This window comes from Macaca thibetana, chromosome 2 (assembly GCF_024542745.1).
Source record: "Macaca thibetana thibetana isolate TM-01 chromosome 2, ASM2454274v1, whole genome shotgun sequence".
Taxonomy (NCBI): Eukaryota; Metazoa; Chordata; class Mammalia; order Primates; family Cercopithecidae; genus Macaca; species Macaca thibetana.
In genome coordinates this window covers 2,003,164-2,031,127 of record NC_065579.1, presented here as the reverse complement: position 1 = coordinate 2,031,127, position 27,964 = coordinate 2,003,164, and the positions used below count along the sequence as shown (strand labels likewise).

The 27,964-nt window shown below is 42.1% G+C and overlaps 1 protein-coding gene across 6 annotated transcripts in view; it reads right to left on the bottom strand.

Annotated features, from left to right (window-relative positions):
* SENP5 (SUMO specific peptidase 5) overlaps positions 1-27,964 on the bottom strand; it is a 73,181-nt gene that overhangs the window by 17,243 nt on the left and 27,974 nt on the right. For 5 of the 6 annotated variants that reach the window (XM_050779152.1, XM_050779156.1, XM_050779153.1 and 2 more), the window contains 4 exons: positions 24,463-24,568; positions 24,174-24,312; positions 23,824-23,871; positions 20,785-20,862 (listed from right to left, as the gene is read on the bottom strand). In XM_050779152.1, coding sequence (XP_050635109.1) covers positions 20,785-20,862; positions 23,824-23,871; positions 24,174-24,312; positions 24,463-24,568 — 371 coding nt within the window. Of the gene's footprint in view, positions 1-4; positions 9,005-20,784; positions 20,863-23,823; positions 23,872-24,173; positions 24,313-24,462; positions 24,569-27,964 lie in introns of those variants that run through there. The other variant, XM_050779154.1, reaches the window with a different exon arrangement.

The following is a 27,964-nucleotide window of genomic DNA, read 5'->3' as shown; positions in this document are numbered from 1 at the left end:
CTTGATTGTGGTGACAGTTTCACAAGCGTGTGCAATTGTTAAAACTCATCAACTTATACTTTGAATGGATGCAGTTTATTGCACATACATTATACCTCAAAAAAGTTCACCAAAAATAATCACAGAGTGGAGAGGGGAGTGGGTAGAGATAAACATAAAACTAGAATGGCAAAATGTTAATTTTTGAGGTTGGATGACAGATTCATGGGGATTCATGATGCTATTCTAATGATTATTATGTCTAAAATTATCCATAATAAAATTAATGGTATCATTGGGTAGAAGTTTAAAATGCTGGTAGAATTTCTTCTTTTTCATTATGAAAAAACTTAAACCTTTAAAAAATACTTGACAATGTCATTAATACCCATCTATCATGTACTTGGATTAATCAATTCCTTTTTTCAATTTTTATGGGTACTAACAGGTGTTTTATTTATAGGTACATGTGATGATTTGACACAGGCATACAATGTGTAATAATCACATCAGAGGACGCGGGGTCTCTATCACCTCAAGTATTTATCATTGATTTGTACTGGAAACATTCCAATTCCACTCTTTTATTTTTAAATACACAATAAATTATTGTTGATTATAGTCATCGTATTTGCTATCAAACACTAGATCTTATTCATTCTGACTATATTTTTGTACCCAGTAACCATCCCCAAATTTTCCCCTGCTCCCCATTACCCTCCCAGACTCTGCTAACCATCATTCTACTAGCTCCATGACTTCAATTGTTTTGTTAGCTCCCACACGAATGAGAACATGTGACATCTTTCTGTGCCTGACTTATTTCACTTAACATAATCTCTTCCAGTTCCATCTATGCCGTAGTAAATGACAGGATTTCATTGTTTTTTAATGGCTGAGTAATATTCTGTTACGTATATGGCCCACATTCTCTTCATCCATTGATCTGTTCATGGACAGGTTGATACAGAATCTTGGCTATTGTGAATATTGGCTATTGTGAATAGTGCTACAATAAACACGGGAGTGCAGGTATCTCTTCGACATACTGACTTCCTTTCTTTTGGATCTATACCTAGCAGTGGGATTGCTAGATCATATGGTAGTAGTTCTGTTTTTAGCTTTTTGTGGAACCTCTGTACTGTTCTCCATACTGGCTGCACTAGTTTACATTCCCACCAACAGGGTACAAGGGTTCCCCTTTCTCTACATCCTCACCAGCATTCGTTTATTGCCTGTCTTCTGATAAAAGCTTTTTTTTTTTTTTTTTTTTTTTAAGATGAAGTCTCACTCTGTCATCCAGGCTGGAGTGCAATGGCGCGATCTTGGCTCACTGCAACCTCTGCCTCCTGGGTTCAAGAGATTCTCCAGTCTCAGCCTCCAGAGTGGCTGGGATAACAGGCACACGCCACCACACCCAGCTAATTTTTGTATTTTTAGTAGAAATGGGGTTTCACCACGTTGGCCAGGATGCTCTCAATCTCTTGACCTCGTGATCTGCCTGCTTTGGCCTCCCAGAGTGCTGGGATTGCAGGCGTGAGCCATCGCAACCAGCCAGTTTTAATAGTTTTCCAGTAGAGTGTAGGTTATTTTCTTCTTTTTTTTTTTGAGACAGAGTCTCGCTCTGTCACCAGGGTGGAGTGCAGTGGCGCAATCTCACCTCACTGCAACCTCTGCCTCCCAGGTTCAAGCGATTCTTCTGCCTCAGCCCTGCAAGTAGCTGAGGTGCGCGCCACCACGCCCAGCTAATTTTTGTATTTTTAGTAGAGACGGGGTTTCCCCATGTTGACCAGGATAGTCTCGATCTCCTGACCTTGCAATCTGCCCACCTTGGCCTCCCAAAGTGCTGGCATTACAAGAGTAAGCCACCATGCCTGGCATCTCTTTTTTTTTTTTTTAAGAGACAAGGTCTCACTCTGTCAGCCAATCTGGAGTAGAATGGTGCAATCACAGCTCACTGCACCCGCAACCTCACAAGTGAACCTCCTGCCTCAGTCTCTTGGTGGTTGGCACTACAGGCACATGGTACCATGTTCAGCTAATTTTTTCATTTTTTGTGTGTGTACAGAAAGGCTCTCACTATGCTGCTCAGGCTGGCCTCAAACAATCCTCCTGCCTTGGCTTCCCAAATCACTAGGATTATGGGCGTGAGTTATAATTATGGGTATAAACTAATCCAAGTGCTTTGCATCTAGGTTTTTCTAAGTGTAAGACTATAATGTCTGCAAACAAGGATAATTTGAGTTCTTCCATTCCAGTTTAGATGCCCTTTCTTTCTCTTGTCTAATTGCCCTAGCTAGGACTTCCAGTATTGAATAACAGTGGTGAAAGTGGGCATCCTTGTCTTGTTCCAGATGTTTGAGGTAAGGCTATCAGGTTTTCCCCGTTCACTATGTATGATATTACCTGTGGGTTTGTCAGACATGCTTTGTGTTGAAATATGTTCCTTCTCTACAGTTTTTTTATTGTTGAGGTTTTTATGTGTTAAATTGTGAATGTTTTTTCAGCATCAATGGAAATGATCATATGATTTCATCCTTCATTCTGCTAATATGAGCATCACGCTGACTTATGTATGTTGAACCATCCTTGCATCTCTGGGATGGATCCCACTTGATCATGATGATCTTGTTAATATGTTGTTGAATTTGATTTGCCAGTATTTGGTTGAGAATGTTTACATCTATGTTCATCAAAGATACTGGCCTGTAGTTTTCCTTTTTCAATGTGTACTTGTCTGGTTTTGGTATCAGGGTAATACTGATCTCATAGAATAAGTCTGAATGTATTCCCTCCTCCTTGATTTTCTGGAATAGTTTGAGCAGGATTGGTATAAGTTCTTTTTTAACATTAAAAATATTATTATTATTTAGATAGTTACAGACAGGGTCTCACTATCTTGCCCAGGCTGTTCTCAAACTGTCTTCTCACCTTGGCCTCCCAAAGTGCTGGGATTAAAGGTGTGAGCCACCATGCAAAGCCTATGAGTTCCTTCAATGTTTGGAAGAATTCAGAAATAAAGCCACTGGGTCCTGGGCTTGCTTTGAAAGGCAATTTTTTATTATGGCTTTGATCTTATAACTTTTTATTGGTCTATTCAGGATTTGGATTTCTTCATGATTCAATCTTGGTAAGTTGTATGTGTCTACGAATTTATCCATTTCTTTTCTTGTAGGTTTTCCAATATATTGGTATATCATTGTTTATAGTAGTCTCTAATGGTGCTTTGAATTTCTGTGACATCAGCTGTAATATCTCCTTTTTCTCTGATTTTATTTCGGTCTCTTTTTTTCTTAGTCTGGCTAAAGGTTTGTCAATTTTACCATTTCAAAAAACCAACTGTTGTTTAATTTATCTTTTGTATTGGTTTATTTTAATTTCAATTATTTCTAGGCCTATCTTTATTATTCCTTTTCTTCTAATTTTGGGTTTGGTTTGCTCTTGCTTTTCTAGTTAAGATGCATCATTAGGTTGTTTATTGAAGTTTTTCTACTTTTTTGAATGTAGGCACTTATTGCTATAAACTTTTCTCTTAGTAGTGCTTTTGCTGTATCCCATAGGCTTTCATATGTTATATCTCCATTTTCATTTGTTTGAATAAAGTTTTCAATTTTCTTCTTTTTTTGAGGAGTTTCCTTTTGTTGCCCAGGCTGGAGTGCAACGGCGATCTTGCCTCACTGCAACCTCCGCCTCCCAAGTTCAAGCGATTCTCCTGCCTCAGCCTCCCAAGTAGCTGGGATTACAGGCATGTGCCACCATGCCTGGCTAATTCTGTATTTTTACTAGAGATGGGGTTTCACCATGTTGGCCAGGCTGGGTCTTGAACTCCTGCCCTCAGGTGATCTGCCCACCTTGGTCTCCCAAAGTGCTGGGATTACAGGCATGAGCCACCGCCCCTGGCTAGTCCAGTGTTTCTTTGTTGATTTTTTTTGTTTTGAGATGGAGTCTCACTCTGTTGCCCAGGCTGGAGTGCAGTGGCGCAATCGTGGCTCACCGAAACCTCCACTGCTAGGGTTAAGCGATTCTTCTGCCCCAGCCTCCCAAATAACTAGGACTACAGGTGCCTGCCACCACACCTGGCTAATTTTTGTATTTTTAGTGGAGACAGCGCTTCACCAAGTTGGCCAGGCCAGTCTTGAACTCCTGACCTCAAGTAATCCACCCACCTCAGTCTCCCAAACTGGTAGGATTACAGGCATAAGCCACTGCACCTGGTCCTTTGTTGATTTTGAGTCCAATGCTGAAAGTTGGGTATTGAAGTCTCTAGCTCTTATTGCATTGGAGTCTGTCTCTCTTTGGCTCTTTTCTTGTTTTTTTGTTCTTTGTTGTTGTTGTTTGTTTGTTTTCTTGCCTTCTTTGTGATGGTATCTCTCGTTAGCTTGGATAATATTTGCTTTATATATCTGGGTGCCCCAGTGTCAGGTATGTGTGGAGATACACATACATAATTTTTATATTGTCTTACTGACCTTTTTATCATTATATAATGACCTTATCTCTTTTTAATAATTTTTATCTTAATACCTATTTTACCTGACATTAAGTATAGCTACTCTGCTCTTTTTTTCACTTCTATTTATATGGAAAAAGAGGAGGTCTGGTTTTTCCAGCCCTTTCAGTCTGTGTATCTTTATAGGTGAAGTGAGTTTCTTGTAGGCAGCATATAGTTGGGTCTTGTTTTTCTTTCCATTCAACTAATCTATGTCTTTTGATTAGAGACTTTAGTCCATTTACATTCAATGTTATTATTGATACGTAAGGACTTCCTATGCCATTTTGTTATCTGCTTTCTACTTGTTTTATAGTCTTCCCTTCCTCCCTTTCTTCATGTTGAAATCATTTTCTCTGGTAGTATATTTTTATTTCTTGCTTTTTATTTTTTGTATACCTGTTGTAGATTTTTTGTTTTGATATTACATGGTTACCTCAAAATAAAAGCCTCATGAGGCCTGCAAACATCATCTTATAACCAACTATCCAACTATTTTAAACTGATAACTCCAGTAACAACAACAAAAAAAAAAAAAAGCCAAGAGAAAACTAAAACAGAAGTCTACACTTTAACTGCATCTCCCTCTTTGACTTTTTGTTTTGCTTTATCTTTTTTTTTTTTTTTTTTTTTTGAGACAGAGTCTCGCTCTGTCGCCCAGGCTGGAGTGCAGTGGAGCGATCTCAGCTCACTGCAAGCTCTGCCTCCCAGGTTCACGCCATGCTCCTGCCTCAGCCTCCCAAGTAGCTGGGACAACAGGTGCCCACCACCACGCCCAGCTAATTTTTTGTATTTTTAGTAGAGACGGGGTTTCACCATGTTAACCAGGATGGTCTTAATCTCTTGACCTCATGATCCACCCGCCTCAGCCTCCCAAAGTGCTGGGATTACAGGCATCAGCCACCGTGCCCGGCCACTGTTTCTATTTATCTTTTTATACTATCTCTTAACAAATTGTAGTTATAATTTTTGATAGGCTTTGTAGTCTTCCTACTCAAAATATGGCTTACATATGGCAATTAATGTGTCAAGCCATTCTGTTCTTGTGCACTTACTGATACCAGTGAGTTCTGTACCTCTGGATGATTTCTTATTGCTCATTAATGTCCTTTCCTTTCAGATTAAAGAACTCCCCTTACCATCTCTTACAGGTCAGGTCTGATATTGACAAAATCCCTCAGAGCTTTTGTTTGTCTGGGAGAGTATTTCTCCTTCATGTCTGAAGTATATTTTTGCTGAGTATGATATTCTAGGATAAACGTTTTTTTCCTTCAGCACTTGACATGCCACTCTCTCCTGGCCTGTAAGGTTTCCACTGAAAAGTCTGCTGCCAGATGTATTGGAGCTCCTTTACATGTTATTTGTTCTTTTCTCTCACTGCTTTTAGGATTTTTTCTTTATCCTCAACCTTTGGGAGTTTGATTATCGAATGCCTTGAGGTAATCTTTTTTTTTTTTTTTTTTTTTTTTTTGAGACGGAGTCTCGCTGTGTCTCCCAGGCTGGAGTGCAGTGGCGTGATCTCGGCTCACTGCAAGCTCCGCCTCCCGGGTTCACGCCATTCTCCTGCCTCAGCCTCCCAAGTAGCTGAGACTACAGGCACCCGCCACCACGCCCGGCTAGTTTTTTGTATTTTTAGTAGAGACGGGGTTTCACCGTGTTAGCCAGGATGGTCTCGATCTCCTGACCTCGTGATCCGCCCGTCTCGGCCTCCCAAAGTGCTGGGATTACAGGCTTGAGCCACCGCGCCCGGCCGCCTTGAGGTAATCTTATTTGTGTTAAATCTTCTGGGTGTTCTAGGACCTTCTTGTACCTGAATATTGGTAACTTTCTCTGGCTTTGGAAAGCTCTGTTACTATTTGATGAAGTTTCTACTCTCTCTCTCTCTCTCTACCTCCTCTTTGAGACCAGTAACTCTCAGATCTGCCCTATGATTTCTAGATCTTGTAGGTTTGCTTCATTCTTTTGTCTCCTCTGTGTATTTTCATATAGTCTGTCCTTAAGCTTACTAATTCTTTCTTCTACTTGATCAATTCTGCTGTTGATTCTGATGTATTTTTTAGTTTGTCAACTGAATTTTTCAGCTCCAGAATTTGTTTTTTTGTGTTTTGTTGGGGTTTTTTTGTTTGTTTTGAGACAGAGTTCGCTCTGTTGCCCAGGCTGGAGTGCAATGGCATGATCTTGGCTCACTGCAATTTCTGTCTCCCAGGTTCAAGCGATTCTTGTGCTTCAGCCTCCCGAATAGCTGGGATTACAGGCCTGCGTCACCACGCCCGGCTAATTTTTGTATTTTTAGTAGAGATGGAGTTTTGCCATGTTGGCAAAGTTTGTCTCAAACTCCTGCCTCAAGTGATCCGCCCACCTTGGCCTCCCAAAATGCTGGGATTATAGGTGTCAGCCACTGTGCCCAGCCTCTGCTTTTAATTTTTTTAATAAAATATGTCAATCTCAGTCAGGTGCGGTAGCTCACACCTGTAACCCTGGAACTTTGGGAGGCTGAGGTGGGCAGATCACAAGGTCAGGAGTTTGAGACCAGCCCAACCATCATGGTGAAACCCCGTCTCTACTAAAAATACAAAATTAGCCGGGCGTACTGGCACATGCCTCTAATCCCAGTTACTCAGGAGGCTGAGGCAGAATAATTACTTGAACCTGGGAGACAGAGGTTGCAGTGAGTCAAGATCGTACCACTGCACTCCAGCCTGGGCAACAAGAGGGAAACTCTGTCTCAAAAAAAAAAAAAAAAAAAAAAAAAAAAAACAGTCAATCTCTTTGTTAAATTTCTCTCACAGGATTCTAAATTCCTTCTCTGTGTTATTTTGAAATTCTCTGGGCTTCCTCAAAACAGCTATTTTCAATTGTCTGAGAGGTCACGTATCTCTGTCACTCTGAGACTGGTCATTGGTGCCTTTAGTTTGTTTGGTGAGGTTATGTTTTCCTGGAAGTTCCTTTTTTTTTTTTTTTTTTTTTGAGACAAAGTTTCACTCTTGCCACCCAGGCTCCAGTGCAATGGCGTGATCTCGGCTCACTGCAACCTCCACCTCTCAACTTTAAGTGATTCTCCTGCCTTAGCCTCCTGAGTAGCTGGGATTACAGGTGCCCGCCACCACGCCCAGCTATTTTTTTTGTATTTTTAGTAGAGATGGAGTTTTACCATGTTGGCCAGGCTGGTCTCGAACTCCTGACCTCAGGTGATGCCCGCCTCAGCCTCCCAAAGTGCTGGGATTACAGGCGTGACCCACCATGCCCAGTCTTCCTGGATGTTCTTGATGCCTGCAGGTCTTCATTGACGTCTGGGCATTCAAGAGTTAGGTATTTATTCTAATCTTCACAGTTTGGACTTGTTTTTATCTGTCCTTCTTGAGAAGGCTTTCCAGGTATTCAAAGGAAATTGAGTGTTGTAATCTAAGTCTTTGGTCACTGCAGCCATATCTGCACTACAGGGAGCCCCAAGCCCAGTAAGAATGTGACTCTTGCAGGCTCCTAGAGGTCTCACCTTAGTGTGCTTGTGTAAGATGGAGTAGAATTTCCCAGATTATTAGGCAATCTCTCATTCTCTTCCTTCACTTCACCCCAAACAATAGTCTCTCTCTCCATGCTGGGCTGCCTGGAGTTGAGGGAGGGGTGGTGCAAGCACTCCCATGGCTACCACAGCTGGCACTGGACTGGGTCACAACTGAACACATGTGGCAACTCCTGCCTGGTGACCGCTGATATTTATTCAAAGTCCAAGGGCTCTCTAACTCAGTAGGTGGTAAATTCTTCCAAGACTGGGCCCTTCCCTTCAGGGCCAGTAGATTCCCTTCTGGCCCAGAGCAGGGCTAGAAATACCATCCAGGAGCTAGGGCCTAGAATTGGAGGCTTCAGGAATGATTAGTGCTTTATTTTACTGTGGCTCAGCTAGTGCTCGAGTTGCAAGACACAATATTCTGTACTCTTTCCTCTCCTTTCCCCAAGTGGAAAGAGTGTCTCCCCAAACTCCACTGCTTCAAGATGGGGGAGTGGCAATCCCTTCACCACCAGAGCTGGTGTCTGAGTTGTGTGCACCCCAAATCCACAGGCTCGGAGCCCAGCGCAGTGCCAGAACTTGCCAAAGGAATGCAGTCCTGTGGCCTGACTGCCTTTCGTATTTATTCAGGACTCAAGTCTGCTTTACTCAGCTGGTGGTGGAACGAGCTGCAACTCAGGTTCCTACCACTGGTGCGGAAGATGCTCCTCTGGCTGGGGTTAGTCTGAATGCTCCCTCCATGGGTGCTGGCAGAATTCTGCCCTGTGTTGTATTCCACTGTGATAGGACAGCACTGGAGTTTCAATGCAAAGTCCCACAATCATTTTGCTCTTCCTCCTCCAGGCACACATCTCCGCACATTGCCAGGGGATAGGGAAGGGGTGGTGCAGGCAATGCAAGAGTGTCTTTCCTACCCTCTTCAGTGCCTTTTTCCTTGAGATGATGTTAAACCAGGTACTAGGATCACTCACCTGATTTCTGGTTCTTATGAAGGTGCTTTGTTGCATGGATAGTTGTTCAATTTGGTGTTCCTGCAGGAGGACGATGGTTGAAGGGTACTATTCTGCCGTCTTGCTCCTCCTCCTCTCAGCTTAACCAATTCTTATAAAACTCCTCCCCACACACATATGTATGTGTGTGTAGATATAGATATATATATTTTTAAAAACAAACCCCTGGGCTCAAGCAATGCTCCTGCCTCAGCCTCCCGAGTAGCTGGAACTATAAGTACCTACCATTTTGCCTGGCTTTTTATTTTTTTGCATATACTTGTACACTTTGTTGGAGGGAGACATCAATCACAATATTTTACCCCTAACTACTTCAGATGTTTTCTCCTATATAACCACAATCTCACTATCTCTGACCAAACAAGATATTTAACATCAGTTTACTAATATCATCTAATGCATGAATGGCCAAATATGGCCCACTGCCAGTTTTTATTAAGTTTAACTGAAACACAGCCACACTCATTATTTGGGCATTATCTATATCTGCTTCTGTGCTGTAACAGGTGAGTAGATAAATCAGAGACCATAAGGTCTGCAAAACCCGAAGTATTTACTATCTGGCTATTTCAGAAAAAGATTGCTGACCCCTGAATATATTATAGTCTATATTAAAATCTCCCCTAATGTCCCCAAAATATTGCATCTCTTCCAATCCAGGATCCAATCAAGATTAACTCATTGCATTTATCTGTCATTCAGTGTGGTTTTCATTTGCTTTTCTTTTACTGGGAAGGTAAGCAACTTTTTATGTTTAAGAGCCTTTCTTGGCCAGGCACAGTGGCTCATGCCTGTAATCCCAGCACTTTGGGAGGCTGAGGCAAGGCAGATCACTTGAGGTCAGGAGTTCAAGACCAGCCTGGCCAACATGGCAAAACCCTGTCTCTACTAAAAATACAAAAATTAGCCAGGTGTGGTGGTGTGCACCTGTAATCCAAGTTACTTGGGAGGCTAAGGCAGGAGAATCGTTTGAACCCAGGAGGCAGAGGTTGCAGTGAGCCAACATCGCGCCACTGCACTCCAGCCTGGGCAAAAAAGTGAGACTCCATCTAAACAACAACAACAACAACAAAAGCCTTTCTTATAAACCTTTTCATCACTGAGTCTTCTACTGGGTTCAGGGTCTTATTATTATTATTATTATTATTATTATTACTATTATTTTTTGAGACGGAGTTTCACTCTGTCTCCCAGGCTGAAGTGCAGTGGCATGATCTCAGCTCACTGCAACCTCCACCTCCTGGGTTTAAGAAATTCTCGGCCGGGCGCGGTGGCTCAAGCCTGTAATCCCAGCACTTTGGGAGGCCGAGATGGGCGGATCACGAGGTCAGGAGATCGAGACCATCCTGGCTAATATGGTGAAACCCCGTCTCTAATAAAAATACAAAAAACTAGCCGGGCGAGGTGGTGGGCGCCTGTAGTCCCAGCTACTTGGGAGGCTGAGGCAGGAGAATGGCGTAAACCCGGGAGGCGGAGCTTGCAGTGAGCTGAGATCCGGCCACTGCACTCCAGCCTGGGCGACAAAGCGAGACTCCGTCTCAAAAAAAAAAAAAAAAAGAAATTCTCTGCCTCAGGCTCCCAAATAGCTGGGATTACAGGCGTGCGCCACCACACCCAGCTAATTTTTTTGAATTTTTAGTAGAGAAGAGGTTTCACTATCTTGGCCAGGCTGGTCTGGAACTCCTGACCTCGTGATCCATCTGCCTCGGGCTCCCAAATGCCACCTTGCCCGGCTAATAAAAATAATAATTTTCTTTGTGGCTAAGTACATGTTCAATTTTTACAAATATTCCTGAACCATAGCAATAAATGTATATTCTTTTTAAGGAGTATAAACATCTATTAAATCAATTATATTGACTTTATTTCATTTTTGTTTATAACTTTATTATCTACTAGATTTATCCACTTATGAGAACAGTGCCACCATCACTGTATTTTACCAAGGTTTTCTTGTTTCTGTTATAATTGTATTACACATATTTAGCAACTGTGTGCTTTGGTATATAAAGATTGGTCATTATATCTCCTTTATATTGAAATTTGATAATTACACAATTTGCTTCTCACCTTAAATTCTACTTCAACTGCTATGAATATTATTAATATTCCTTCTTTCTGTTCTTTTTGTTTTTGTCTAGTACCTTTTAATTTCTATAATTTTTAAACAAATTATTATTTTTAGAGGCAAGGTCTGTCACCCAGGCTGGGGTACAGTGGTATGACCACTGCTCACCGCAGTCTCAAACTCCTGGGCTCAAGAAATCCTCCCACCTCACCCTACTGAGTAGCAGAGACTACAGGCACACACCACTATGCCCAGCTGCCTAGTACCTTTTCTTTTTTTTTTTTTTTCTTGTAATGAAAACTTGAATTTTTGTTTAAATTTTACTTTAAGTTCTGGGATACATGTGCAGAACAGGCATGTTTGTTACATAGGTATACACGTGCCATGGTGGTTTGCTGCATCTATCAATCCGTCATCTAGTTTTTTTTGTTTTTTTTTTTTTTAATTGAGACAGGGTCTTGTGCTGTCACCCAGGCTGGATTACAGGCATGAACCACTGCACCTGGCTGTCATCTAGGTTTTAAGCCCTGCATGCATTAGGTATTTGTCCTAATGCTCTCCCTCTCTTTGCCCCCAACCCCCGACAGGCCTCGGTGTATGCTGTTCCTCTCCCTGTGTCCACGTGTTCTTATTGTACAACTCCCACTTATGAGTGAGAACATGCAGTGTTTGGGTTTCTGTTCCTGTGTTAGTTTGCTCAGGATGATAGCTTCTAGCTCCATCCACATCTCTGCAAAGGACATGATCTCATTCTTTTAATGGCTGCATAGTATTCCATGGTGTATATGTACCACATTCTCTTTATGTAGTCTATCACTGATGGGCATTTGGGTTGGTTCCATGTCTTTGCTGTGAGTGCTGCAATAACTATACACGCGCATGTGTCTCTATAGAGAATGATTTATATTCCTTTGGGTATATATCCAGTAACAGGATTGCTGGATCAAATGATATTTCTGGTTCTAGATCCTTGAGGAATTGCCACTCTGTCTTCCACAGTGGTTGAACTAACTTACATTCCCACCAGAAGCGTAAAAGCATTCCTATTTCTCCACAGCCTTGCCAGCTTCTATTGTTTCTTGACTTTTTAATAACTGTCATTTCTGACTGGCGTGAAATGGTATCTCACTGTGGTTTTGATTTGCATTTCTCTAATGATCAGTGATTAGCTGTTTTTTGTGTGTGTGTGTGTGTGTGTGTGTTTTTGAGACAGAGTCTTGCTCTTGTTGCTGAGGCTGGAGTGCAATGGCACAATCTCAGCTCATTGCAACCTCTGCCTCAGCCTCCAGAGTAGCTGGGATTACAGGCCCCCACCACCACATCCGCCTCAGCCTCCCAAAGTGCTGGGATTACAGGCATGAGCCACCGTGCCTGGCTGATGAGTGTTGTTCATATGTTTTTTGGCCACATAAATGTCCTTTTTTTTGAGACAAAGTCTCACTCTGTCTCCCAGGCTGGAGTGCAGTGGCGTGATCTTGGCTCACTGCAACTTCTGCCTCCCAGGTCATGCGATTCTCCTGTCTCAGCCTCTCAAGTAGCTGAGACTAAGCATAAATGTCTTCTTTTGAGAAGTGTCTGTTCATATCCTTTGCCCACTTTTTGATGGTTTTTGGTTTTTTTTTTTTTCTTGTAAATCTGTTTAAGTTCCTTGTAGATTCTGGATATTAGATCTTTGTCAGGTGGGCAGATTGTAAAAATTTTCTCCCATTCTACAGGTTGCCTGTTCACTCTGATGACAGTTTCTTTGACTGAGCAGAAGCTCTTTAGTTTAATTAGAACCCATTTGTTGCCAGGCGTGGTGACTCACACCTGTAATCCCAGCACTTTGGGAGGCCAAGGCGGGCGGATCACCTGAGGTCAGAAGTTCAAGACCAGCTTCAACATGGAGAAACCCCGTCTCTACTAAAAATACAAAATTAGCTGGGCGTAGTGGTGCATGCCTGTAATCCCAGCTACTCGGGAGGCTGAGGCAGAAGAATTGCTTGAACCTGGGAGGCGGAGGTTGCGGTGAGCCGAGATTGCACCATTGCACTCCAGCCTGAGCAATGAGAGCGAAACTCCGTCTCAAAAAAAAAAAAAAAAAAAAAAAAACCCATTTGTCATTTTTGGCTTTTGTTGCAATTGCTTTTGATGTTTTTGTCATGAAGTCTTTGCCCATGCCTATGTTCTGAATTGAACTGCCTAGGTTTTCTTCTAGGGTTTTTATGATTTTGTGTTTTACAGTTAAGTCTCTAATTCATCTTGAGTTAATTTCTGTATAAGATGTAAGGAAGAGGTCCAGTTTTAGTTTTCTGCACATGGCTAGCCAGTTTTCCCAGCACCATTTATTAAATAGGGAATCCTTTCCTCATTGCTTGTTTTTGTCAGGTTTGTCAAAGATCAGATGGTTGTGTACATGTGGTGTTATTTCTGAGGTCTCTGTTCTGTTCCATTGGTCTATATGTCTGTTTTGGCACCAATACCATGTTGTTTTGGCTACTGTAGCCTTGAAGTATAGTTTGAAGTTAGGTAGTGTGATGCCTCCAGCTTTGTTCTTTTTGCTTAGGATTATCTTGGCTATACAGGCTCTTTTTTGGTTCCATATGAATTTTAGTTTTTTCTAATTCTGTGAAGAATGCCAATGGTAGTTTGATGGGAATAGCATTGAATCTATAAATTACTTTGGGCAGCCGGGTGTGGTGGCTCATACCTATAATCCCAGCACTTTGGAAGGTGGAGGCAGGCGGATCACGAGGTCAGGAGATCGAGACCATCCTGGCTAGCATGGTGAAACCGCGTCTACTAAAAATACAGAAAATTAGCTGGGCATGGTGGCGCACACCTGTAGTCCCAGCTACTTGGGAGGCTGAGGCAGGAGAATAGCTTGAACCCGGGAGGTAGAGGTTGCAGTGAGCCGTGATCACATCACTGCACTCCAGCCTGGGCAACAGAGTGAGGCTCCATCTCAAAAAAAAAAAAAAAAAATTACTTTGGGCAGGATGGGCATTTTCGCGATACTGATTCTTCCAATCCACAAGGATGGAATATTTTTCCATTTGTTTGTGTCCTCTCTTATTTCCTTGAGCAGTGGTTTATAGTTCTCCTTGAAGATGTCCTTCACATCCCTTGTAAACTGTATTCCTAGGTATTTTATTATCTTTGTAGCAATTGTGAATAGGGATTCATTCATGATTTGGCTATCTGCTTGTCCATTGTTGGTGTATAGGAATGCTTGTGATATTTGCACACTGACTTTGTATCCTGAGACTCTGCTAAAGTTTCTTATCAACTTAAGGGGTTTTGGGGTTCAGATGATGGGATTTTCTAAATATAGAATCATGCCATCTGCAAGACAGACAATTTGACTTCCTCTCTATCTGAATACCCTTTATTTGTTTCTCTTGCCTGATTGACCTGGCCAGAACTTCCAATACTATGTTGAATAGAAGTGGTGGGAGAGGGCATCCTTGTCTCGTGCCAGTTTTCAAAGGGAATGTTTCCAGCTTTTGCCCATTGATATTGGCTATGGGTCTGTCATAAATAGCTCTTATTATTTTGATATATGTTCAATCAATAACTAGTTTATTGAGTTTTTAAATGAACGGATGCTGAATTTTACCAAAGGCCTTTTCTGCATCTATTGAGATAATCATATGGTTTTTGTCATTGGTTGTTTATATGATGGATTATGTTAACTGATTTGCGTGTGTTGAATCAGCCCGGCATCCTAGGGATGAAGCTGACCTGATCATGGTGGATAAGCTTTCTGATGTGCTGCTGGATTTGGTTTGTCAGTATTTTATTGAGAATTTTCGCACCAATGTTCATCAGGGATATTGGCCTGGAGTTTTTTTTGTTGTGTCTCTGCCAGGTTTTGGTATCAGGATGATGCTGGCCTCACAAAATGAGTTAGGAGGGAGTTCCTCCTTTTCAATTGTTTGGAATAGTTTCAGAAGGAATAGTATCAGCTCCTCTTTGTACCTCTGTTAGAATTTGGCTGTGAATCTGTCTGGTCCAGGGCTCTTTGTGGTTGGTAGGCTATTAATTACTGCCTCGATTTCAGAAATTGTTATTGGTCTATTCAGATACTCGACTTCTTCCTGGTTTAGTCTTGGGAGGGTGTATGTGTCCAGGAATTTATCCATTTCTTCTAGCTTTTCTAGTTTATTTGCGTAGAGGTGTTTATAGTATTCTCTGATGGTAGTTTGTATATTTCGGTGGGGTCAGTGATGATATCCCCTTTATCATTTTTTATTGTGTCTATTTGATTCTTCTCTCTTTTCTTCTTTAGTTTAGCTAGAGGTCTATTTTGTTAATTTTTTCAAAAAATCCAGCTCCTGGATTCATTGATTTTTTGAAGGGTTTTTTTCTGTGTTTCTATCTCCAGTTCTGCTCTGATCTTAGTTATTTCTTGTCTTCTGCTAGCTTTTGGATTTGTTTGCTCTTGTTTCTCTATTTCCTTGCTGCTGTTGTTACTGTTTTTGTTTGTTTGTTTTGAGACGGAGTTTCAACTCTTGTCGCCTAGGCTGGAGTGCAATGGCGCGATCTCAGCTCACTGCAACCTCCACCTCCCAGGTTCAAGTGATCCTCCTGCCTCAGCCCAAGTAGCTGGGATTACAGGCATGCGCCACCATACCCAGCTAATTTTGTATTTTTAGTAGAGATGGGGTTTCTCCATATTGGTCAGGCTCATCTCAAACTCCCGACCTCAGGTGATCTGCCTGCCTCGGCCTCCCAAAGTGCTGGGATTACAGGCGTGAGCCAGCACTCCCAGCTGCTTCTCTAGTTCTTTTAATTGTGATTTTAGGATGTTGATCTGAGACCTTTCCAGCTTTTTGATGTGGGCATTTAAGTGCTATAAACTTCCCTCTTAACACTGCTTTAGCTGTGTCCCAGAGATTCTGATACATTGTCTCTCTCTTCTCATTGGTTTCAAAGAATTTGATTTCTGCCTTAATTTCTTTATTTACCCAGGAGTTATTCAGGAACAGGTTAATTTTCATGTAGTTGCCTTTTTTGTTTTTTTAAATTGAGACAAGGTCTCAGTCTGTCACCCAGGCAGGAGTGCAGTGGTGTGATCAGAGCTCACTGCAGCCTTGACCTCCCAGGCTCAAGCGATCTTCCCACCTCAGCCATCTGGATAACTTGGACCACAGGCTGCCACCATGGCCAGCTAAGTTTTTAAAATTTTTTATAGAAATGGGGTCTCGCTTGGTTGCCTAGGCTGGTTTCAAACTCTTGGGCTCAAGCAATCCTCTCATCTACAATAATTTTAGGCCTCCCAAAGTGTTGGGATTGCAGATGTGAGACACAGCACCCAGTTTCATTAAATGTCACTTCATTTTCAACCTTTCTTTTTCATATTATTTTATGTTTATTTCTTATATTCAGCATATGGCTGGGTTTTTTTACTTAACCCAATCTGAGAGGATCTAGAGCAAGCCTGTCCAATCCACAGCCCACAGGCAGCCCAGGACGGCTTTGAATGCAGCCGAACACAAATTCATAGACTTTCTTAAAATATTATGAGATCTTTTTTGCAATTTTTTTTAAAGCTCATCAGCTATTGTTAGTGTCCGTGTATTTTATGTGTGCCCCAAGACAACTCTTCCTCCAGTGAGGTTCAGGGAAGCCAAAAGATTGGACACCCCTGATCTAGAGGAAGGAATATTTAGTTTATTATTTAATGAAATAACTCACATATTTGACTTTATTCTTTCACTCTCATGTTTATCATTCAGAAACTTTTCCATGAATGTATACTTTTCGCCCACACTGCTTGTAATTTTTCCCTTACCCCAAATGGAATATAAGCATCGTTCACTATCTTTTCTTCTTCTCTTTTTTTTTTTTCCTTTCCTTGAGACGGAGTCTCGCTCTGTTGCCCAGGCTGGAGTGCAGTGGCACGATCTTGGCTCACTGCAAGCTCCGCCTCCCGGGTTCAGCCTCCCGAGTAGCTGGGACTACAGGCACCCACCACCACGACCGGCTAGTTTTTGTGGTTTTTTTTGTATTTTTAGTAGAGACGGGGTTTCACCGTGTAAGCCAGGATGGTCTCGATCTCCTGACCTCGTGATCTGCCTGCCTTTGCCTCCCAAAGTGCTGGGATTACAGGCGTGAGCCACTGCGCCCGGCCCATCGTTCATTATCTGCATAGCTTTTCCTGCTTAAGTAGCATCCAATTATATGGCTGTACATTTTTAATTTGAACAACTCTCCACTAGTTGTCCTACATTTTTCTATTGTAAATACAACCACAGGCCATCCAGTCATACAAGTCACATACTTGGAAGTCATCTTTCACACTTCTTGTCCTTCATCTCCATAACCAACTCATCACCAAGTCCTGTTAATTTTACTTCCTACATCACACTCATCTTCCATCTCTCCTGCTATTATTCTAGTTCAAAGTACCATGAATCTGAAATGGTCTCCTGTTCTACCCACATCAACTTTGCTCCCACACCCATCAGTCTTCTTCAGTACTGTTAGAACAAAGACTACAAAGTGGATAATGTCACCTAAAACCCTTCAATGGTTTCCTGTTACATTCAGGATACAACCCAAAACACAAACCTCAAGGCCCTGATCTGCAGATCAGGTACACTTCATGCCACTCTCTTCTTTACTCTCTGCATTTCAGCTACACTAGTCTTTTCCCATTCTTCTACCAGATACTTACTCCTTCTGTCTATGTTTCACATATCCTTATTCTCCATTTACCCAGTTAACTTGTATTCATCTTTGATATTTCTGCTTAAATATTACTTCCTATGAGAAACATTCCCTTACCCTCAGGATAGGTTAACCAAATCCCCATTCCAATACACTCCCGTAGTATCCAGTACTTTTCTTTTGTACCCACTAAACAAATAATTACACCACCAAAAATATAAATACAAACTGTGATAGGTGCTGTCTCCACCACTAGACTGCAGACTTCATGAAAGCAAAAACTATCTCTAATTATGTTTTACTTACCACTTTCTCGATTTACTATGTCTGGCACTATGATACTGTAAAATAATAAATTTGGTCTTTGACCTCATTTCCTGGCATACAACTCCTAAAGTCCTTGGAATTTCCAAAGTTATGCCTTTTTTTAAAAATTTTTTTTGAAGACAGTCTTGCTCTGTCACCCAAGCTGGAGTGCTGTAGCACAATCTCAGCTCACGGCAACCTCTGCCTCCTGGGTTCAAGTGATTCTCCTGTCTCAGCCTCCCAAGTAGCTGGGATTACAGGCACGTGCCACCATACCCAGCTAATTTTTGTATTTTCAGTAGAGACAGGGTTCCACCATGTTGGCCAGGCTGGTCTTGCACTCCTGACCTCAAATGATCTGCCTGCCTCAGCCTTCCAAAGTGCTGGGATTAAGGGGACATGAGCCCAGGCCCAAAGTGATGTCTTTTTGTATGTTAATGATTGACTGATGGCTGGCAGCTACTAGGTAGCTTTAGGATAAGAGCAAGGCAGAATTAGAGGATTGTGACTTTCAGTCCCACCCAATCCCCCAACCACCAGGGAGAGAAGAAGAGCTAAAGGTTAACCAATGGCCACTGGTTTAGGCATTCACCTATGCAATGAAGCCTCCATAAAAACTGAAAAAGACTGCACTGGGAGAGCTTCTGGATACTAAATATGTGGAAGTTCCTGGAGGGTGGTGTGCCTGTGGAGGTCCTAGAGAATCCCTGTGCCCACTCCCCTACATCTCTTCCCATGCATCTCTTCATCCGAATCCTTTGTAATATCCTTTATAATAAACTGCTAAATGTAGGTAAGAACTTCCGGGAATTCTGTAAACTGTTCCAGCAGATTAATCAAACTCAAGGAGGGCAGCATGGGAACCCTCATTGAAGTCTGTTGGTCAGAAGTTTCAGAAACCTGGACTTGCAATTGGTGTCTGAAGTGGGCGGGGGGCACTCGTGAGGCATGAGCCCTCAGCCTGTGGGATATGGCGCTGTCACCAGGTAGATAGGGTTGGGATTGAATTAGAGGCATCCAGCCAGTGTTCGCTGCTTGCTTTGGTCACAGAAGTCTTCTGTGTTGACTACTGCTGTGGTGTGACAGCAGAGGAAAAAACAGGTTTTCCACATAGGCACATAACAGGTACTCAATAAATAACGCTTAATGCCGGGCACGGGGGCTCACGCCTGTAATCCCAACACTTTGGGAGGCTGAGGTGGGCAGATCACCTGAGGTCAGGAGTTCGAGACCAGCCTGGTCAACATAGTGAAACCCCGTCTCTATTAAAAATACAAGAATTAGCCAGGTGTAGTGGCAGGGGACTGTAATCCCAGCTACACAGGAGGCTGAAGCAGGAGGATCGCTTGAACCTGGGAGGTGGAGGTTGCAGTAAGTGGAGACAGTGCCATTGCACTCCAGCCTGGGCAACAGAGCAAGATTCCATCTCAAAAAATAAATAAATAAATAAATATAAATAAATGTGGAATGAATGAATGCTGCTAAGGACAATCCTAGCTATCATTCACACACACACTCATACACACTCCCACCTGCTGCTTAAACTCTCTAATGTCTTCATTTTTATTTTTTATTTAGTTTTCTTCTGACATGCAGTCTCGCTCTGTCACCCAGACTGGAGTGCAATAGTGCAATCTCGGCTCACTGCAACCTCCACCTCCCATGTTCAAGCGATTCTCCCACCTCAGCCTCCCAAGTAGCTAGCTGGGGTTACAGGCGCCCACCACCACAACCCGGATAACTTTTGTATTTTCAGTAAAGACAGGGTTTTGCCACATTGGCCAGACTGGTCTCAAACTCCTGACCTCCGGTGATCCGCCACCTCAGCCTCCCAAAGGGCTGGGATTACAGGCGTGAGCTACCATGCCCAGCCTAAACTCTCTAATGTCTTCAAATTGCCCTCATGATCCAAACTCTTTACCAGAGCCTATATGGCCCCGCATGACTTGATCCCTGACTCCTTCCCTGATCTCGTGTGTGTGATACTCCAACATATCAAGCTCACTTCTGCTTCAGAGCCTTTAACATTCACTCTTCCATCCACTGCGAATGCTCCTCTGATCTTCACAGTTTTCAGTGAAATGTGATCTCTTCAGAGGCCTTTGGCTGATGAGCCTGTCTAAAAGAACTAGCCCATCTTCCTCCTCCCTCCTACGACCCTATCCCAGTTAACTTGTATTCTCATACTGTGTTCTGATGTTTTCATAGCAAATAGCACTTATCACCTCTGATTAGAGTACATCATACATAGTAAATTAGGTACATGGTTTTTATAAATTATTTCAAGTACATGTATGTACATGATCTTATGAATAGATTGTGATACAAAAGTTATTTCTCCTGATGGATCAGTTAACATTTTAAGAGACAGGATCTGGCTATGTTGCCCAAGCTGGCCTCAAATGCTTGGGCTCAAGTGATCCTCTGGTCTCAGCATCCCAAGTAGCTGGGACTACAGGCGCGAGGTACCATGCCCAGCACTGGCAAAACATTGTTGAAAGCTTCTGCTGTCTGCTGACAAGACTACCAGATAATACCAAATGATGGCAGCTCTTTCTTTATCATCCCACTGTTCTACCACTATAATTGGGACCAGGAGGCAATTAAGGTCTTTCAAACAATACGATTTAAAAGAAACAGCTTTAAAATTTGTCACATTAAAAAGTCTGTTTCTACTTAATATCATATTGGCATTAAAGTTCTTATCCTTCCACACAAAGTGGCTTATCATCTGCTTTTCAAATGTGGAATGAAAAACAAACAAAGAAGATACCTTTTTAGTCCATCTTTTCACTCCATTATATCCTTTGGTTACCAGCTGTCTATGAAAAAAGCTGTTGAAGAAGTGAACCTAGAACAGACAATAAACACAAGCAACCAGATTATATTAGGCTTTGCCCAGATTTAACTTCAAAAGAAAGAGGAAATTTTAAAATGTTTGAATATAAAGCAGACAAAAAGAAAGGAAAAATTTATTCTTAAAAACAATGATTGAGGAGGCAAGTGGATCATCTGAAGTCAGGAGTTTGAGACCAGCCTGGCCAACATGGTGAGACACTGTCTCTACTAAAAATACAAAGATTAGCCAGGCGTGGTGGCAGGCATCTGTAATCCCAGCTACTCAGGAGGCTGAAGTAGGAGAATCTCTTCAACTGGGAGGCATAGGTTGCAGTGAGCTGAGAGATCATGTCACTGCACTCCAGCCTGGGCACTAGAGCAAAACTCCATCTCAAAAAATAATGATAATAATGATCAAAATATAGAAAATACATTACATGGTTAACAGAAAATGCTGTTCCAAATTTTTATTGGAATGACCTTACAGCTGTGGTCTGTAGTCAGATTTGGAATGCAGCAGTAAATAGATTACCTGAATCCAATCAAGTAGAGAAGCAACCTGACAAATCTCTCCAAATCAGGTGAAAAAGTTGAAAGAGGCTATGAAAAACTTAGGTAACAATTACCTTGAACTCAAGGGAGACAGATTACATAACTAACTCCATGTGAAGGATGTGGATTTAGAGACTCCTGTTGTTACAGTAACTATAAAAAGGCCTTCGCATGATTATTTCTAGTACCACAGAATTACCCTGGCTGTACAGAATATCAGGTCCTGCATCCTTGGCTTTGAATTTCTGACTTATAAGTAAGTGGTACATCAGCTCATCTGAGATGGTAAACATATTGTGGCCTTAAAGTGCTCACTCAGTAACAGGAGGTGATAAAACTGTTCCCTCAGTGCTGTGGTTCTCCAAGTGTGGTCACCAGACCAGCAGTGTCAGTATCATCTAGGAACTTGTTAGAAATCCAGATTATCGGCCGGGCGCGGTGGCTCAAGCCTGTAATCCCAGCACTTTGGGAGGCCGAGATGGGCGGATCACGAGGTCAGGAGATCGAGAGACGATCCCGGCTAACACGGTGAAACCCCGTCTCTACTAAAAAATACAAAAAACTAGCCGGGCGAGGTGGCGGGCACCTGTAGTCCCAGCTACTCAGGAGGCTGAGGCAGGAGAATGGCGTAAACCCGGGAGGCGGAGCTTGCAGTGAGCTGAGATCCGGCCACTGCACTCCAGCCTGGGTGACAGAGCAAGACTCCGTCTCAAAAAAAAAAAGAAATCCAGATTATCAGGCCTCATCCCAGACCTATTAAAGCAGAAACTCCGAAGGTAGGGCCCAGTAATCTGGTTTTTGTAAGCCTTTCAGATGGTTCTGATGCACATTATTTTGATAACCACGCAGCTTAACATACAGATTAAAAGAGCTGCCAGACATAGTGCTCACACCTCTAATCCCAGCCCTTTTGAGAGTCAGAGGTGAGAGGATTACTTTAGCTAAGCCCAAAGTTCAAGCTAGCCTGGGCAACACAGCAAGACTCCCGGCCCTACCAAAAATAAAAATAAACTAGCTGGGTATAGTGGTACATGCCTCTCTAGTCCCAGCTACTTGGGAGGCTGAGGCGAGACGATTGCTTGAGCCCAGGAGTTCAAAGCTACAGTGAGCTATGATTGGGCCACTGCACTCCAGCCTGGAGTGTCTTTTTAGTGTCTCTAAAAAAAAGGGTATTTTTTATAATTTTAATAAAAATAAATAAATAAAAAAGAGCTCATAGTAGCTGTCTCTAGAGCAGTGACTCTTAAACTTGGTGTCTATCAAAATCATCTGGAGAGCTTGTCAAAACACAGATTGGTGGTCCCCACCTCCAGTTTCTGATTCAGTAGATTTGGGTTGGAGTCTGAGAATGTGCATTTCTAGTTAAGTTCTCAGGGGATACTGATGCTGCTAGTATGGGGACCATGCTTTGAGAACCGCTGCCTTAGTTAAGTGTCCTTTTGATTCCATGAATGTTTAGAATTAAATATACTGGTGGTAAATGAAACCCTTGAAATTAATACTTTTATGTTAAAGATAATCTGTATGTGTTTAAACATTCTGATTAAGAGAATTTGACAATAGAGAATCTAGCAGATTAGCCTGATTCCAATTTATAAATGTATAACAGATTTATAATTTAAGTGGAAAGTCACAAAACATTTTCTATATTCATAAACAGTATCAGAATCTCACTTTTTAGTATTTATCTATTACTTTATTAGATTGATCAGTTTTATAAAGTACTTGGAAATTTTTGCACCCATCAGGTATCTGTGTACTCAGAAAAATACATTAAGTAAAAAAATAGTTTTGATATGTAACAAAACTCTTAAGAGAATTTAGAGTTTATGAGGGTTCAATCTGTATTTGAACTGAGTATCAAAGATTTATCCAAGAAAAAGTGAAAGATGAATTTTTTTTTACATTTTTAAAGAGAGCAAGATTTTAAGTTAAATGTAAAAAGCTGGCTGGGCATGGTGGCTCACATCTTTAATCCCAGCACTTTGGGAGGGGGAAGGGGACAGATCACCAGAGGTCAGGAGTTCGAGACCAGCCTGGCCAACACGGTAAAACCCCCCATCTCTTCTAAAAATACAAAAATTAGCCAGGCGTGGTGGCACACACCTGTAATCCCAGCTACTCGGGAGGCTGAGGCAGGAGAATTGCTTGAACCCAGGAGGTGGAGGTTGCAGTGAGCCGAGATCACACCATTGCACTCCAGCCTGGGCAACAAGAGCGAAACTCCATCTCAAAATGAAAAACAAAAGAAGTGATTTGATGGAACTTACAGTCAAGCCCAGTGCATGATCAAGACAAAATTGAACTCTCCTTTTTAAAAATTTAAGGAATGTCAGATAATTTAAACACACACACACACAAAAACTACTCCTTTTAATACACAAAGACACTCCCTCCTGCAGAAGAGGAAGTTTTCACTTACTTTGTCTGGGACTGCATCCATTATCAGCTCACCGTACATATTAATGACCTATAAAAAGTCAACATAAAACCAGCTTACTACCTCTGCCAATAAGTTGGCGAAAGAAAAACAAAATAAATAAATAAAACCAGGTTACTAACCCTATACAATTCAGAACATCCCAATCAGAATGAAGAATATATTATTACTGACAGCCGTAATCAAACCGTTTGGATCCTGGGGCAAGTAACCAGTCAAGAATAAAGAATCCTTGATTCCAAAAGACAACTGAGAAGCCAAACCAGAGATTATATTTTATTGACTAACATCCTCTGCAACTTCTCCACATTGACAAACTACAATATACTGACCTGGTCATTCAGCCAGTTCTGACCATCCAGAGTCGCCAGGTCGTCCATATCCAGCATGTGTTTATTATAGAAGATACGGAAGTTACATTTTTGATGTCTGGCCCGATAGTTTGTTATTTCTCTATTGATAAATGGTTTTCTGAAAGAGAAAGATTTTGAAAGAAAACATAAAAAAATGAGTACTTCTCAATTTACTGCTAAGCATCTTTTTTTCCTGTAAATCAAGAGAAAAGTCATATATGCCAACAATTTTATTTTCAAGGGCTTAACTTTAGCATCGTTTATATACCTATTAGAAAAGTCTTCATTAAACACATCTTTTAATCTTCCAAGGACTTCTTTTTCACTGAGTGGAACCAAACTGCCATACTTCTTCATAACCTCATCTAGGAATCCTTAAATAAAGGAAGAAAGAAAAGTTAAAATGGAAAAACAAGCCATTTTCAGGAGAGTCATTCTCCAAACACTTAACCTATACATAGCACTTAACACATACAGTGGTTAACCTATATTACTGTATAATATTGATAATATAAAGAAATATTTTTAAAGTTATATCTTTTGTAAAAAATAAAATGTATTAGGCTCTAACCAATACAATCTAGAGAGACATACTGTGAGGCATCATTTCACATTAGATTTTTAAGTTACTGATGCATTGTTAGAGAAGGAATAGATAGCTAGAAGGAAATATTAACAGCTTCCCGTAGCTTAACCTTCTCTTAAAGCATGATATCTAAAGGGCTTAATCACATAGTCAAATGCGTATATCCTTTTGGTAACTGAAAGAATTATTGTTTTAGAATCACAATTAGAATTAACTACTGAGATCACTGTGACTCTATTATTTGGTAAAGGTGTGTACTTTAGTATCAGCAAGGGACAATATCATACAACTTGATAAATTATCATACTCATTACACTAAATAACTCTGTGGGGTGAGTTCAACTGGATAACAGCTAGTGAGGCACTTTTTTTTTTTTTGAGATGGAGTCTCACTCTGTTGCCCAAGCTGGAGTGCAGTGGTGTGATCTCAGCTCACTGGAAGCTCTGCCTCCTGGGTTCACGCCATTCTCCTGCCTCAGCCTCCCGAATAGCTGGGACTACAGGTGCCCGGCACCACGCCCGGCTAATTTTTTTGTATTTTTAGTAGAGACGGGGATTCACCGTGTTAGCCAGGATGGTCTTGATCTCCTGACCTCGTGATCCGCCCACCTCGGCCTCCCAAAGTGCTGAGGCTACAGGCGCCCGCCACCACAATCGGCTAATTTTTTGTATTTTTAGTAGAGACAGGGTTTCACCGTTAGCCAGGGTGGTCTCGATCTCCTGACCATGTGATCCGCCCACCTCAGCCTCCCAAAGTGTTGGGATTACAGTTGTGAACCACCACACCCGGTTAGTGAGGCACATTTTAAGATGGCAAATAGAATTTTTTGGAGATGGGGTCTCTTTCTATCACCCAGGCTGGGGCATAGTAACACAATAATAGCTCACTACAGCCTCAAACTCCTGAGCTCAAGCCATCCTCCTGCTTGGATAGTTAGCTGGGACTGTAGGCACGTGAAACCACATCCAGCTAATTTTTAAAGTTTTTTTTTTTTTTTTTTTTTTTTTTGAGACGGAGTCTCGCTGTGTCTCCCAGGCTGGAGTGCAGTGGCGTGATCTCGGCTCACTGCAAGCTCCGCCAACCGGGTTCACGCCATTCTCCCGCCTCAGCCTCCCAAGTAGCTGAGACTACAGGTGCCCGCCACCACACCCAGCTAGTTTTCTGTATTTTTAGTAGAGACGGGGTTTCACCATGTTAGCCAGGATAGTCTCGATCTCCTGACCCCGTGATCCACCCGCCTTGGCCTCCCAAAGTGCTGGTATTACAGGCTTGAGCCACCGCGCCCGGCCTTCTTTTTTTTTTAGATGGGGTCTTGCTGTGTTGCTCAGGCTAGTCTTGAACTTTTGGCCTCAAGTGATCCTCTTACTCCAGCCTCCCAAGATGAGAAATAAAATTTAAAGGTGGCTTTTGGCCACACCATAGGACAGTCTTCAGGTAAATGTAAGTAACATGTATATGTGCTTATATATATCACTGAATGATCCACTGAACCTAAAAAAGCCCCAGGAAATAAACCCAGGACATTTTTTTTTTTTTTTTTCTTTTAAGACAAAGTCTTGCTCTTTTCACCCAGGCTGGAGTGCAATGCCGCGATTTTGGCTCACTGCAACTTCCCCTCCTGGGTTCAAGTGATTCTCCTACCTTAGCCTCCCAAGTAGCTGGGATTACAGGTGCCCACCACCACACCCAGCTAATTTTTGTATTCTTTTTAGTAGAGACAGAGTTTCACCATGTTGGCCACGCTGGTCTTGAACTCCTGACCTCAGGTGATCCACCTGCCTTGACCTCCCAAAGTGCTGGGATTACAGGCGTGAGCCACTGTGCCTAGCCACCCAGGACATTATTTCTAAGTAAATACAAAAAAGCTGAGGCAAGGCTTAGATGCTCACAAAAGTACAGACATGACTTAGGCTGTTCACCAATGCTGAATGGGCAGAGCAACAACCTAGCTAACCATCAGTCTGACCGTTAAGTCCACTGAGTTAAGACAGGAAAAATGAGGATTGTTAGCCACATATCTTAACCAGTTCCCTTTGTAACTCCAAGAATGGCCTCTGCCATGCATTGATATGAACAGGATAGAAAAGATCATAAGAGAGTCTTGGGAATAAAGTGTTTCATCTTTTATGAGGGGACAGACAGGCAGAGAAGTGAAAAATTTATTTTTCCTCCTGTTAATCTCCCACCAGAGTACCTCTCAGTTTTAAAGGCTTAACATAGGAGCAAAGGTCAGGGTACAGTAAACAGAAAAGAGGTCCTTTCTCCTGTCTATTCTGCTCTAGGCTTTGGGCAAATACAGTAGACAGGAAGATAGTCCCATGCTCCAACTTCATCAGAGTAGGGGATAAAGATTTGGGGCTTCTAAACTAGGAACAGACCATATGCTTGCCTCTAGTGTTTACTATTTCACATCTTACAGTTATCTAATCATAACCTTGTGTCTACATGGGGGAATGGGCCCAATGGAAGATAAGGAATCCCACCATTTGAGAAACTGCATTGAGAATTACTTTTCGTAGAAAAATAATACCCCTAACAACAACAATAAAAATTAAACTTTAGGCCCCACAACCTTGATTGAGGCTCCTCAAATAAGAAGGCAGTGTCCCCCACAATGGGATATGGACCTGAATTTCAAACTAGTATCATGGTGCTCTTGCTAACAATGTTATTTCTGGTGGTAGAGTATGATGGAGATTCTAAATTGTTACACATTTTCCTCTTATCTGTATCTTTATTTTCATTTTCAGATGATAAACATGGATTTCTTTTTTTTTTTTTTGAGACGGAGTCTCGCTCTGTCGCCCAGGCTGGGGTTCAGTGGGCGGATCTCAGCTCACTGCAAGCTCCACCTCCCGGGTTCACGCCATTCTCCTGCCTCAGCCTCCCGAGTAGCTGGGACTACAGGCGCCTGCCACCTCACCCGGCTAGTTTTTTGTATTTTTTAGTAGAGATGGGGTTTCACCGTGTTAGCCAGGATGGTCTCGATCTCCTGACCTCGTGATCCACCCGTCTCGGCCTCCCAAAGTGCTGGGATTACAGGCTTGAGCCACCGCGCCCGGCCTAAACATGGATTTCTTATTCAGTAGAAATGCCCTTCAAGGTACGATCTTCAAGGAGAACCCTAGATGACAGTGTCTCACTTATACACACTATTATCTCACTGGGACCAGAAGTAAAACA